Source organism: Eurosta solidaginis, chromosome 1 (assembly GCF_040869045.1).
Source record: "Eurosta solidaginis isolate ZX-2024a chromosome 1, ASM4086904v1, whole genome shotgun sequence".
Taxonomy (NCBI): domain Eukaryota; kingdom Metazoa; phylum Arthropoda; class Insecta; order Diptera; family Tephritidae; genus Eurosta; species Eurosta solidaginis.
This window is the reverse complement of record NC_090319.1, coordinates 13,173,430-13,188,320: the sequence shown is the minus strand read 5'-3', so window position 1 is coordinate 13,188,320 and position 14,891 is coordinate 13,173,430. Positions and strand designations below refer to the sequence as shown.

The window sequence follows — 14,891 nt, the reverse complement described above, 5'->3', positions numbered from 1 at the left end:
TTGAACTATACAAATGATTAAAAAGAAACCTGCTACCAGGGGGCGCTGAATCTGTAGTTATATCTCCCTATCAGTAAATGAATAAAAAAACATGTTTTTTACATAGTCATATATATATGCATGTATATTTTATTCACATATTATTTTTCTCCTAAAAATAGTACGACTCTTCAAAAACTTTTCATTTTTTAGCTTTAATATAATACGCGTGTAGTCTTAATTTCTTTAAATTTTAAACATTTAATTTTTTTTCGCTTTGCACATTTTTTTTCTTTAAACAATCCAAGGATTACTTTAAAATATTGCATAAAATGTTATATTTTATTTTGTTTATACATATGTATTTGACTTGTATAAATTCGCGCATAAACAATGTAGAGTGAAAATTGGAAACGATTTCCAAGTAATTTAGTAGGTAGATATATGTACATACATAGGTCCACATACATATAAATAGTGTAAGATAGTGTACTTGCATAATATGCAAATATGCAATTTTAGTTATTAGAATTTCAAATTTACAATAACAATGAAGGAAGTAAACGAAAAAGGAACAAATTTTTAATTTTTTTTTTTAATTAAATTTTTATGCTTACTTTTAAGTATGCGCATTTTGCGTTATTAAAGAAAATTTCAGACCACAAAAAATTGTGTTTAAGGTCAAAATGTAAAATTCATTCATTCCCAACAAAAGTTTTAGACCCAGCTGTTACTATAGGGTCTGTTTGACTATTAATTTATTATAACAAATGTCGAAAAAAACGACAGTTTAAGGACAAAAGGAAAGTTTAAAACGACTTTACAGTGACGTCGATTTTTATAGACAACAGTCATTTTAACAGTATTTTATCTGCGACTAGACCATTAAAGTCGTTCAAAAAATTAATAATTAACAAATGCAATGACTGTTTGAATTGCCTTCTTGTTTTTCTTTATATAAATTTTGCTTTCGCTTATAGAGCAAGAGCCCGTGATTGCCAGACCTTCGTCATTTTATAAAGACTGATTTTCATACATGGTCTTCGTCACGTTATAAGCAGCCACTAGCCTCATTGCCAGACACTTGCCATGGTGGCTTTGATTAGCCAGACACTTAATCCTTCTAAACTTCAAAGAACATCGAAGCAATTTTATACTGAAATTGGAATACAAAATTACAAAAAAAAACTTGAAATTTTGTTTGCCGTAAAAAAACTTTCAGCTTTCATTTTATGAAAAAGTTTAGTTTTGCATTACAAAAAGTGTCTGGCTGGACAAAGCCACTATGGAAAGTGTCTGGCAATGAGGCTAGTGGCTGCTTATATCATGACGAAGACCATATATGAAAATCAGTCTTTATAAAATGACGAAAGAAAGGTATATTTTTCTGCAAAATTTTTGCACGATATCTGTTAAAGCCGCTATGACTCAAGTTTTATAATAGACCAACGATCCTGCTTCAGTTGGAAGTATGCGCTAACGAAATTTCAACTTTTATAAAATGACGAAGGTCTGGCAGTCACGGGCTCTTAACAGACTATTATAACAGTTATCAACCTAACGTGATTGTTACCTATATATGTATGTAAGTAGTCTTCAAATTTTATATGTATATATTTTATGTAGGTACGAAAGCAATTCTTAGCGTTAATTTTGATACGCTTATCAAAGTATGGTCGTCAATTCGGATTTCTGTGAGTAATTTATAAGGCTAGTTCGTGTTGTTGTTGTTCTCGGTTATTTGTATGGGCGGTAACCAAGTATAGAAAAGTATATAAGCACCACTGGAGACTACATTCGATGTATCTAATGGAGTAACAACTTGATCATCAAATTTGAACCATCTATGCAAGAAACAGGAAAGTTGGTAAATCAATTTCTGAATACAATTTACAAAAAGCTCTGTTCGTACCTGCCATAATTGCCGCTTTTGCAGAAAGCTGTATAGTGTCCACTCTCCATGGAACCATAATGATTGGAAACGCCATAAAGTTGGTAAGTTTTCGGTGTTACTGAACGTAATTCGGATTTGGCTATGTAAGGCGTCATATCGAGGTTTTCCAGCGGAAAACGAACATAGTTTTGTTTCTTTTTGTACGAATTGCCAATAATATCAGAATCGGCATAAAATCTGTAATTGAGATGAGAAATACTATGATAAGGTACAAGTATTTAATTATTTTTATCAAATTATATTTTTGTTAAAAGCAGGTCTGTTCCATTGCCGGATGTCATCCTCTCGCCCTTTTTCTGTGACTCGTATGTAAAAAATTTCTATAATTCCAGTGATTTTTTTTTCAGATAGTATTATATTTAACGGTTAACCAGTAAAAGCAATTCGGTCTTTCAGGGATAACAGCCGATATCCAAGAACAAAAAAGGGAATTTTTCAGTGAGATAGGTTTCGGTCTTTCACAGTGATTAATTTTTATTTTCAAATGTTTTCTCGCTATCACTAACATCACCAAGTAAGTATATGACTAAATCGGGGATAAGTCAGCAAATATTTCGCGACTATTTTGGTATAATTTAGCAGAGCTCGGAAGAATGTATTTATGAATACGAAAAGTGTAGGGTTACTTGGAACGCGTTTATAGACCACACAAGTAGTCAAGTTATACTGACCCACATAATTACATGAACTCAGCAGGAGTTCAACATCATACGTATTAGTAATGTCGAAATATTTTGTATGAAAGAAAGTACTTTGAGAATAAAGAATTCAATCATATTCTATCAACGAACCTATGTTGAACACTTTTATCATTTAATCCTCTTCAAAAGTTTATTGGTAGATTATCGACGTGTTATGGGATTACTATAGAAAAGTTATTTATTTTTATGTATGTTTGTTTAATGGTGTGTTCCGTTTATACTTATATTTAAGAATTCATGAGCTTAACACCGGCTTATAATAATTGAATTTCAATTATTATGTTTTCTAAGAGAAACTGAATAGAGAGAAACATTTACTGGCATATTGCGATGGAACCATTTCGAAAACCGCCAACGTAATCATCATCAGACAATTTTGTAATGTTATCATAGGTTTCACCGGGATTCGAACCGTGAATCACATGGTGAAACTGCAGTTGCCTTAACCACTAGGCTATACTGCTGCTATCCGAAATAAAAAAAAATTTTAATTCGGATAAGCCGTTTCTTTGTTATCAAACGGGACTTTTATTTTGGCCGTAAAAAATAAAAGTCCGGATTTAACTTTATTTGTGGACTTTTATTTTTAAAAGTCCGAGTTTAACTAGTTCTATCGGACTCAAAAAATAAAAATACAAATTTTACTTTTATATGTGGAGTTTTATGGAAAAGCTCGAAAAATAAAAAGGATGCATGATTCGACATGATATTGCTATAAGGATACCTGGGAACTCAAACATTTTCACCTAGGACAATTTTTTGACCAGGACTTTTTCGAATAAAAAAAAAAAATTATTCAGGGCTGTCATGGAATCCAAGTCGGTTTTGCGTTTTGTCGGAATTACAAATCAATATTGATTTAAATTGGTGTCATAAAACCGTATTGGCTTTGCTCTTTTCGAATGTAAATAAAACCGATGTTCGAATCAGCTGTTTTGTGGTGCACCGGCAATTTTGATGATAATTTTTGGGATTCAAGGGGTTGTGTAGCGCAATATATAGCTTCTCCAACCCAATTGTCAACCTCACCTTCGAGCGGAGAATCCCGTTTCACTAACAGACGACCCCAAGCTCCTCATGGAACTTGGGGGTGGGGAGGGAGGGATGGCCTGAAGGTTTAATGTGGGCATATAAATCGTTCCCGAGATGGTCGGGCCAGCACCTTAATGGTGCTGTGTTACCGGAGCGTATCGGATCTGTATCCGACAAAGGACCATCACATCGATAACACTCCCCAAAGCCTTCGGGGAGTAACTAATCGCTACAACAACAACAACATGATAATTTTTTTGGCAAAATTTTATAAAATAGTTATTTTGTGCCTTTAAACAGAAATAAACAAATTTATTGACATCAAAATGGCATCAGCAGTTGTAGCATTTATATTATTGGAAGAAGAAAGTTGCGAGAAGGTCAAAAGGAAAATTTTGAGAGATCGCAGCAATCCATTTGAGTTTCCAGAGACAGCGTAATTAAATATTATTTCTTAATGTGGGTTTATAAATATTTATAGTGTATTTGCAGTTACATTGCATACTATCGCATAAACAAAGAGGCTTTCCGAATGGTATTGGACACCATTGAAGGGCGCTTAACTCGGTCGGAAGATCTGCCAGTGCTGCAACTAGCAGCTACGTTACGATTTTTAGCTGAAGGACCATATCAAAGATCAGTTAGCAAGGATTCTAGCATGAGTGTAGGTAGAAGCACGGTGTCAACTATTTTAGATGATGTGCTTCGTGAAGCCCTTCGCAATATCTGAACATTTTTCCATAAATTCAGTCAAAATACTGTTTTGCATTGAATTTTTATGTTTTCCCTTATTAAGAATGAAAATATATGTAAATTTACATTTATTTTTATAAAATAAACCTTTATTTACTTACATTTTTAGAAAATACTCAACTGCAAGAGAAATACAACTAGGAAAAAATGAAATCCAACAGCATTTAACTGATTGGATTGTTTCCGATAGCAAAATCGATATTATCGGATTCTGTGACACCTAAAACCGACACTAATTCCAATTCGAACATTAAACCGATAACATTGGATTTCATCACACCAAAATAATTATTTTGTCGTTTTTAAATCCGATTCCGACAACAATTGGATTCCATGACAGCCGTGATTATTTTCCGTCCCTGATAATAATTTCGGGAAAGTGCGTTTGCCAGTTTCAATAATGGCGTAAAGAAAGCTTATAACATATAAAAAAAAAATAAAAAAAAAAAAATAATAAAAATACACATGTACAATACTGTTTTACAAATTATTTACCTTTTGAGATGTATCACTAAGACAGGTGGCAATTTCGAGATATCCAATTTTTTCACAGCATCACGTTTTTTTTTACAATTCGGGCAATTCCAACCGTGTATACGTTCGCCACTAAAATACATATCCATACATTGATTTAGATAGCAAACGTTTGAATTTGACGGCAATTCTAAACTTAAATTTGAAAAAGATTCGTAAGTAGCGGACTCCTTATTGCACTCAACACATTTAACGGTGCTTTTAATTTGGCCATAGAATAAATGCAAGATAAGACTTTCTTTTGCTTTAGTAAACTCAAGCCATGCCTTCTCTGAGGGTGTTATATTATCACGTGGCTTTTCGGGTACATTTAATGTTTGTAAATCGGAATGTAACCAATCCATTAGTATAGTAAGAAATTCATGCGAATCCTGTTGTTCAATGCCACGGAATATTTGCTGATATTGACCCATGACATACTGCACAATTTGATAGTAAAAAGGGAAATTTGTTTCATTAGAAAATTGTTTAACTGATGATAAGTACCTATGTATGAGTAGCTAACTAAATATTTCTTATTTTGTATGTATATTAGGGTGGGTGAAATTTATTGTTGAAAAGGCACATCCAGTTTCTGAATCCATGGGTCATACTGAGTAATATTGTCCATGGGATCATACGTCTGAAATGAATTTCGATCCTCCCTAATTTTGTTAGAAAATTTTATATCCCAATCCGTATCCGGATTTGACATTTATTTTCATGAATTTTATTTGTGAGCGCCGCTATTCGGATTGGGATATACAATTTTCTAACAAGATTAGGGAGGCTCGAAATTCATTTCAGACCTATGGTCCCATGGACAATATTACTCAGTATGACACATTGATTCAGAACCTGGATGTGCACCTGAAGTTTTCCCCCCATTTTTCCCCATACAATTTGACCCGCCCTAATGTATAAATATTTATATACACTAAAAAAAGGTTGAATACCACAGGCAACTGTAAACCGTATTTTTATACTCAGCGTGCTTTGCACACAGTGTATATTAACTTTGATTGGATAACGGTTGGTTGTACAGGTATAAAGAAATCGAGATAGATATAGACTTCCATATATCAAAATCATCAATATCGAAAAAAATTTGATTGAGCCATGTCCGTCCGTCCGTCAGAGATATCTTGATGAAATTTGGTATGTAGGTTCCTGGGCACGCATCTCAAATCGCTATTTAAAATGAACTATATCGGACTATAACCACGCCCACTTTTTCGATATCGAAAATTTCGAAAAACCGAAAAAATTCGATAATTCATTACCAAAGACGGATAAAGGGATGAAACTTGGTGGGTGGGTTGACCTTATGACACAGAATAGAAAATTAGTAAAATTATGGACAATGGACGTGGCACCGCCCACCTATAAAAGAAGGTAATTTAAAAGTTTTGCAGGCTGTAATTTGGCAGTCGTTGAAGATATCATTATGAAAATTGGCAGGAACGTTACTCCTATTACTTTAATTATGTCAATATTCAACTCCAGTAATGATATGGTGCAACAAAATACAATAATACTTACCAATCCTTGTGAAATTTTGTAGGGGCATAGATCCTATGACGATAACTGTTTTCTGTGAAAATGGGCAAAATCGGTTGAAGCCACGCCCAGTTTATATACACAGTCGACTGTCTGTCCTTCCGCTCGGCCGTTAACACGATAACTTGAGCAAAAATCGATGTATCTTTACTAAACTTAGTTCACATACTTATCTCAACTCACTTTATCTTGGTATAACAAATTGGCGAAATCCGACTATGACCACGCCCACTTTTTCGATATCGAAAATTATGAAAACTTGAAAAAAATGCTATAATTCTATACCAAATATGAAAAAAGCGATGAAACATGGTAGCTTTGTAAAATGGGCGTGAGACCTACCATATTAAGTAGAAGAAAATGAAAAAGTTCTGCAGGGCGAAATCAAAAGCCCTTGGAATCTTGGCAGGAATACTGTTCGTGGTATTACATATATAAATAAATTAGCGGTACCCCACAGATGATGTTCTGGGTCACCCTGGTCCACATTTTGGTCGATATCGCGAAAACGCCTTCACATATAAAACTAAGGGTCATTCCCTTTTAAACCCCTCATTAATACCTTTCGTTTGATATCCATATCGTACAAACACATTCTAGAGTCACCCCTGTTCCACTTTTATGGCGATATCTCGAAAATGCGTCCACCTATAGAACCATGGTCCTCTCCCTTCTAAAATATTCTTTAATACCTTCCATTTGATACCCATGTCATACAAACACATTCCAGGGTTACGCTAGGTTCATTTTCCTACATGGTGATTTTCCCTTATTTTGTCTCCAAAGCTCTCAGCTGAGTATGTAATGTTCGGTTACACCCGAACTTAGCCTTCTTTACTTGTTAATAAATAAAACGTGAAGCATAGTATGTACATTAGACTGGTAACAACAAAGGTAGCAAAGATCCATTCCTAATTTGAAGCTTACTTTAAATCAAAAACAGCCGATTTTGCCTCTTTGTTGTAACTTGGTAATTTGTAAACCGATTTTTTAAATTGATATATAAACTAGTTTGGCTTGATGAGCTCTATTTTTAGTTTTATTGTTCTTTTTAAGTTTGAAGTCGCTTTCATATAGTTTTGATTGCTAAACAACGTGTAGCCCCTTAAACTATGCTTCTCGATTTCCCTAACGACGAAAAAAAAAATGATAAGCTGAAATTGAGCGGCTGTTTTTTTGCATGTGGTTGCCAAAAGAGTCGAATGTACATTCGTCACGACATACTTACCCGTATAAATATGACATACATGCGTAACTACGACTGCGTTTAACAGACATATTTGCCCACCCAACCCAAAAAGTATTCAAGCGTTTATTATTAACTTACACGCAAATCTTTACTGGCTACACATTTGTAATTGCCATTCCATAAAACTTTGATGAGCGCGGCCACTTCCTCCACAATGTGCCCCTTCGTCTTATTACTGCGACTTATATAGTTCTTATATTTATCTGTTATACAGTATTCTGTTAGTTGTGGTGTATTGCTGAGGCACTGTATTATACTGTTCATATAGCAGGTGTTACCCAGGTTCTTTAGGCCGGTCAAACCGCGTTCCTGAAAATGCAATAAATATATATGTAGTTGATTAACCTTGGAATATGAATTTGATAATGAGAATTGATATTTTTGTATGTTTGTTTAATTAAATATAAGGATATGTTAAAATCAATATGTAAAAAGAACATAATTTGAAAATGGATTTCGAACTGAGTTTCCACTATGACTGTGAGTGATTGTACGCATACAAAGCAATTGGCCAGCCGATTGCATGCTACGCGTTCCCTATATGGTCGCCAAGACTAAAAACTACCCACTGGAAGAAGCTACAGGCCTGCCAAAATACTGCTCTCAGAATCGCCACGCCCCCAGAACACCATCTACATAATATGGCGATAATACTCCCCATCAGGGAGAGAAATGAGATGCTAACCAAACAGATCCTGTTGAATACCCAGAAACCTGGGCATCCCAACAGACATCTGATTGATGAGCCAACACCGCCTAGGGGGTTAAGGAGTCATCTCCGTAAGCATTTTGAGGAAATACGGCACCTGAGAACTCAGCCGTATGAAGCAAAAAAGCATAAGCAGGTCCTTGGTGAACGCCACAAACAGGCGTCGGACCTTTATGCCAGGAATTGCCCGGTGAATCCAGTACTCAAGGAACAGTACCCAAAACTTGCGGAAGAGGAACGCATACTCCCAAGGGAAAGCTCAACTTCTTTCTGGATACTGTAACAGGTTAAACTCTTACCTATCCAGAATCAACCCCGACATACAAAATGTATGCCCCGCTTGCGATGTTCCCCACATGACACCAATCATCTCTTTAATTGTAATGTGGAACCAACGCCTCTAACACCCTTTTCATTATGGTCCACCCCTGTTGAAACAGCAGGTTTCCTTGGACTCCCGTTAGAGGATATTGATGACAATTTGTGATCGGTCGCAACTATTAGGTGGGGCGAAGCACAGCTACAACAACAACAACATTGTACGCATAGTTATGTACATATGTATGTAATATGGATATGTATGAGCATATATTTTACCTATATTCAAAACATAGAACTTGAAAGCGCCTAGTTAAGTAATTTGTTTTTATTGCTCCCTTGTGATTCGTTAGCTAAAAAAAAGGCATATGATTAATAGCGCACAACGGCATTTACTTTGAGTCCGGTTTAGCCATGACAAAGACTGGTGGAGGTACAAAGTGTCCTGTACTCGAGCAAAATAAATTTTAACAATTTTTTTAAATTAATGTGTCATTATTTGGTCTTCTACATTTCCTTTTTATGTCCTTTTGATCTCTGAAGCTTTATCTGTTAATCAGTTGCAGACCCGGTGAATATGTTTCTCGTGCTATCAAAATCTGATAAAAGCGACTACGTGAATACCGGTACAGAGCTCAAAAAGATCTGGGAAAGACTAGAATAATAATATAGCAAATAGCCAAGTTAAAACAAAAAGTAGTCCGCGATTTTCACAAGGATAAAAAAGCTTCATTGAAAAATCGTAACTAATTACGCTTAAATTTTGGCGCCAGAGTTATCAATAAGGCCCGGGTTTTCAGGTTAATCTAGTCAACTTTAACTGCAGTTTAAACCCGCACTGAAAAACCGTGTATAAGAAGGGATTACTGAAATGATTTTAGTGATGTTGGTGCGCCAAAGCGCCTTAAAATATGCTAACATATACGCTTAACTCAATAATAAACAAATTTGGGCAATAACACATCACAAATTGTGCATAAATACACACATGTGCATTGATCAAACACAATTTATACAATATACCAAATTTAAACAAATTTACATACCCTTTTTAATGGAAAAAATGATGTATAAATTTGAATATGCGTTACAGGTATATTTAATATTACCCCTGCCACCATAATCATCTTAAATTATTTATATTATTTTTAATACTATTTGTGTCACTTGATATAAAATCTATAAAGAATTGTAAAATTGTTGGCTTTAAGATGGCAAGTACTGTTGAATTTGATTGCGCGCACAACAACATGCTTTGAGTAAGAACAACGACAGACTAAAATTCAAAACAAAAGATATATACCAAATTTGTCTTATTAGTTGCTGACTAAGAAAAAACCAAAGCAATAAAACTTAACGCATACATAGGCAAATGTCCAAAGTTTTAGACAGATTAACAAGTATATACGTATGTATGAAGGTATTTATGCAAATAAGCATGTGTATGGTGAACTTAAACAAAAACACTAAAAGAAATTAAATGCGAAATATTTTGTGTTGCCTATAACTAGGCGTTTTGACTGACATGCATAGAAACACTTGTATGGAGCTTGCATACTTAAATGTGATGTGGGAATAACAACGTGTGAAACAAAATTGAAGCATGTATTGATCTTGGCTTGATAGATATTCTGACGGCCATTGAAAATCGAACCGTTTGCACATGTTTTAGAGTACATTGCTTGTTGTGCTTACATATATGTATATACGAATATATTATATCATAAAAAGCAATATATAAAACAGCTGTGAACCGGTCACGTTAAGAAAATTAACAGTCGGTCATTAACACGTTAAATGCAGACTGTTGACTTGTTTATACAAAGGGCGCATGCATAATGTCGCCAAATGTGACTGAATGCATACAAAAAAATAATAAATGAAAGTTCTAATAACATTTAACATAGGTATGAGGTGAAAGCGTGACATCAGCGGCGAACATGAGTCTATTGTCTACCATTGTAATTTTTGATGCTCAATTTTTATTTTTTTTGCATGAAGCATGTGCCTATTTAAGCTAAACTCACCATTGCACCGGGTATCGGTGAAAAATCACGTTGTCTATCCATTATATAGGTGGATGAACTGCTCGTCGTCATAGAAGACATAGGCGGTTTAACGGATCGATCAAATAGTGGTATTTTCGGTTTGCATATTTCATCATCGTCTTTATTGTCAATGGATTGACGAGGAAAACGTGCAATAGCCATGGCTAACTGTTGATCTCGTTGCTGTTTTTCACGTTCCAACTGTTCGTTAAGTTTTTGACGTTCTTGTATTTTATGCTCAATCTGACGTGTCGTCTGCTCGAGCACTTCCTTTTCGTTGGGCGTTAGCACGTCCTCTTGTTCTTGCTTAAAGCTCTTATATTTTTCAATTTCATCGAGCAGACGATCATTTTCAGTTTTCTGTAATTAAAAGAAGTACGTTTTATCAATAGAACTTTTAAATATTCACATAAAATTTATCTCAACACATACATAATCTAGCGCCTCGCTCTCCAACTGCATTATGTAGTATAACAATTCTTTCTCTGTAGCTGTTATTGACTTCTTATCTGGACTTTGCTTATTTTTTCCAAAAATCGAATCTAATTTCTGTGAAGCTTCTTTCAATTGCTCATCGTTAACATGCGCCTTCTCCATTAATTGATCCTGCTCCTTGGCTAATTCTACAATAGGCTTTTGTTTCAATTCATATGATTTTACAGCAGCCATTTTACTAGTGCGATCTACGCTTGGCGGTGCATGCGCCGGTGATGCAGCAAAGATTAGCGGACGTGCCATACTACTACTACCTGGGCTAGAAGTATAACTTTGACCACTTATTTCATCTTTCATTGTAATATCGTGTATTGAAGGATATTCAATATCATCTATTAAATCAAAATCGATGCTATTTTGTTGCGGTGCTTGTACGCTTGGATTGGTGCACAATGTTGGATACAACATGATGAAAAACTCATAGCCACCTTGTAGTATTTTGATTGGAGATCGATACATAACATCTGGATCCCACTGCAAATACAATATATAGCTGTATATAAATAGAAATTCTTGTTAAATATATGAAAAATATTTCTTACATTTTGTAGTATATCAAGAAGTATGCCAATTGGCGAACTTGGTGAGGGTTTGTTATCTTTCGTATTCCAATCCAACAACACAACTTGATCCTTAACCGAACGCGCAGACCACAAAACTTTGGAGCCATTCCCAAGTTTATCTTGTAATTTTCCAGCCGACATGCTATGAAACAAAAACAATTATTAACAATTTAGATAGTGTAAATATTGTGTATACACTCACCCAGGCGTAATAAGTTCTTCGGGCACATTGAATGAGTAGTTATATGTTAGATGTGATAGCTCATAATCTTTACTCGATCTACAATCCATTATCAGCACACTACTATTTTTCATACGTTCAAACAATTCTTCACATTTCATTACATTCAACGATTGCAAAGTATAGTAACCATCATATGATGCTGCTGGACTTGCTGGACTCTGTATACCCGCTTTCACCAGATCAAATTTCTCTGATGCGCTCAACTCATTGTAGTTATGTACATTCAACGATTGCAAAGTATAGTAACCATCATATGATGCTGCTGAACTTGCTGGACCCTGCGTAGCCGCTTTCAACAGATCAAATTTCTCTGATGCGCTCAACTCATTGTAGTTATGTACTTGTTCGTTTGTTTGCTTCATTGTTGTACGTGTTGTTGATTCAGCTGCAGTTTTATGGTGCACATTAGCATTAGCCAGTTGTTTTGCCTCATAACGTCGGCTAAGTGATGAACTTAACAGTTCTAGCTTGTCCATAGTACCTTTAATGTGGGCATTGTTGCCCAAAACTTGGCGTACAGTTTGCTTATGTTCAGAGTAATCAGGTTTCTTGTGTATACAAGTAAGTAAATTGAAATATTTCATATATAATATATACGCCAACTCTTCATCGCCTTCTCGATAATGTTTGTCTGCTTCACGTATTAACTTTCTTGCGGACTCCACCAAACTGTAAAAAAAAATGATGCAGTAGATATATTTCATAATTTTTTTTTTTTTTTTGAAATTTGGTTTAATGGAGGGGACTATATTAAAAGTCCCATATTCCAGGTTATTATCAATATTATATGTCGTTTAATTAATGGATTAAATTTCCAATGTTGTATAGACGCACGTTGAGCTCCACCAGTACACAATGGTAATACCAATTCGGCCAGAACCATGTGTAGCAGCTTGCTATTAGTATTTGACTATCCGTAATTTGTAAAATGGTATTTAGATGGCACCACGCCAGATTATATTCAAAGTCTTCGTATTTAGTGTTATATATTTTTATTTTATTTTTTTTGAGATGTAATTTCAAAGAGGCCAGAACCACGTGTAGCAGCTTGCAAATGGATTTATATTCAATTTGTCAATTAATTAATTAATGATCACAGAAAGTGATTTTAAAATTTTTGCAATCAAAATTGCAATTTAATGTTCATAGATATGCACAGTATTGCATAGCTTTTAAATTCCTTAATTTCCAGTATATGGCCTGTTGCCATGTGCTGAACATTTTCCCGTTACGACAGTTATACGTAAATCGAGTTGGTATTATGTGGCCCACGCCAGGTTATCAATTCTAATTTTTCAATATGCTTTCACTTATACTTTCACTGATTCCTGTTGGGAGTGCACAACCACTATCTGACACCAGATCAGTGAAGCACTGCATCTCCCAACTCCGCCGAAAAGCCAAAAGGAAGCACAAGGCCAACCTTGAGGCCTATTAAAATTTTCGACTCAACTAAAAAAGCCCGACAAATTATAGTTGAACCGAGGATGACCCGCACGATCACTCTGACTGAACGACTAGAACGGAATGAATTTCATAATTTTTATTATTTTTTGGGCACTTAGCCAATTATGTATATACTGTAGATACATTCGTTTGCTTATTAACGCGTGCCGATAGTATAGTTTGTGCGTGTGTGTACTTACATTTGCGTTTTCTTACTGCGTGCATCTGGAATTTCTGATTGTTTTTCCAAATCATGTAAGGTTTTGCCCAAATGCAAATCTTTGACTTGTGCCATTTTCGGCATTGCTACGCTGGAAAATTTCGTTGGTGCAATGAATTACGGTCCAGCCGGTGTTTGTGGGCGGTGGGTGTCTACCATACACCTTTTTTGTCAGCAAAACTTTGCACACTTTGGTTAAACGAAATTTCAGTTTTCTTAACAGTTTCACATTTAATACATATAATTCTTATTATAAACAAATATTTGGCAAGAAATATGGGCTAATTAAACACGAAATACAAATAAGAAAATGTCCAATAAAATTGCTCGTAAAGTTCCATTTTGCGTCAGCGTGAAGATGACGTTTTGTATTTGCCTATCGATAAGTTGCAGTCAGCTGACTACGTTCGTGATGGGTGTTGGTAGTTATCGATAGCATGGAAACATAAAAGCCCCGACACCAAACTGACGTCTCTTATATATCTATCCTCTTTGGCGGTACGCAGATCACAACCCTACAAGACAGGTACCCGTTACCTAATCGATTACTTAATCGTTACGAATAACTTGTTCACCAATTATCGCTTAATGACTTTTACATTGCTGTCATGAAAAAGGTAACGCATGCGCTCTCCCAAAATAGTGTACGTGTGACCCGCTTTCTCGCTCTTACCTATTGTGTGTTCGACATTCCTTCTCGCTCGATGTTATTTACATTTTTAAGTTACTTCATTAGGTATGTTTTCGTTATTGCTAACCAAAATATATGCAACAACAACACGGGTTACTGGCCTATCGGTTACCTACCGGTTACCTTCTGTCAATTCGCTTTTTATATGAATGAAACGCGTCCCTTTTGTTTAAATATATTTAATTATGAATGAATTATGTATACAATGGTTTTTACAAATAATTTCCTTAATTTTCTAGTAAACCTTACATATGTGCATATTTATATGTACAAACTACATATGTAAAGACATAAACTCATTCGTAGTCGTGCCCACTCTGAAACCATTTTGAGTTTCGAAGCTCACACTGATGGTGCTCAATTTTTCCTGCACGGGTGGTGTTTTTAGTATCAGTTTGCATAGATATGAGTGTTGT

The 14,891-nt window shown here is 35.1% G+C and overlaps 1 protein-coding gene across 6 annotated transcripts; it reads right to left on the bottom strand.

Moving 5' to 3' along the window:
- Positions 1-289: 289 nt before the first annotated feature.
- Usp8 (Ubiquitin specific protease 8) lies at positions 290-14,152 on the bottom strand. 6 transcript variants are annotated; one of them, XM_067780672.1, is made up of 9 exons: positions 13,765-14,150; positions 12,077-12,787; positions 11,854-12,016; positions 11,249-11,785; positions 10,796-11,176; positions 7,820-8,050; positions 4,915-5,372; positions 1,892-2,110; positions 290-1,823 (listed from the first exon to the last, which is right to left on the bottom strand). In XM_067780672.1, the coding sequence occupies exons 1-9, from the start codon at positions 13,866-13,868 to the stop codon at positions 1,691-1,693; spliced, it is 2,937 nt and encodes a 978-aa protein (XP_067636773.1). In that variant the 5' UTR covers positions 13,869-14,150; the 3' UTR covers positions 290-1,690. The 6 variants fall into 6 exon arrangements, with proteins under 6 accessions (XP_067636773.1, XP_067636790.1, XP_067636782.1 ...); XM_067780689.1 differs by lacking the exon at positions 13,765-14,150 and adding an exon at positions 13,362-13,656; XM_067780681.1 differs by lacking the exon at positions 13,765-14,150 and adding an exon at positions 13,435-13,656.
- Between the last annotated feature and the right edge of the window lie 739 nt (positions 14,153-14,891).

Coding starts and splice junctions, on each gene's coding strand:
- Usp8 (XM_067780672.1), bottom strand. CDS start 13,868: ATGCCGAAAATGGCACAAGTCAAAGATTTGCATTTGGGCAAAACCTTA. Junction 11,786..11,853: donor TTCTTGATATACTACAAAAT/GTAAGAAATATT, acceptor TTGTATTTGCAG/TGGGATCCAGATGTTATGTA. Junction 2,111..4,914: donor TTAGTGATACATCTCAAAAG/GTAAATAATTTG, acceptor TCTCAATTACAG/ATTTTATGCCGATTCTGATA.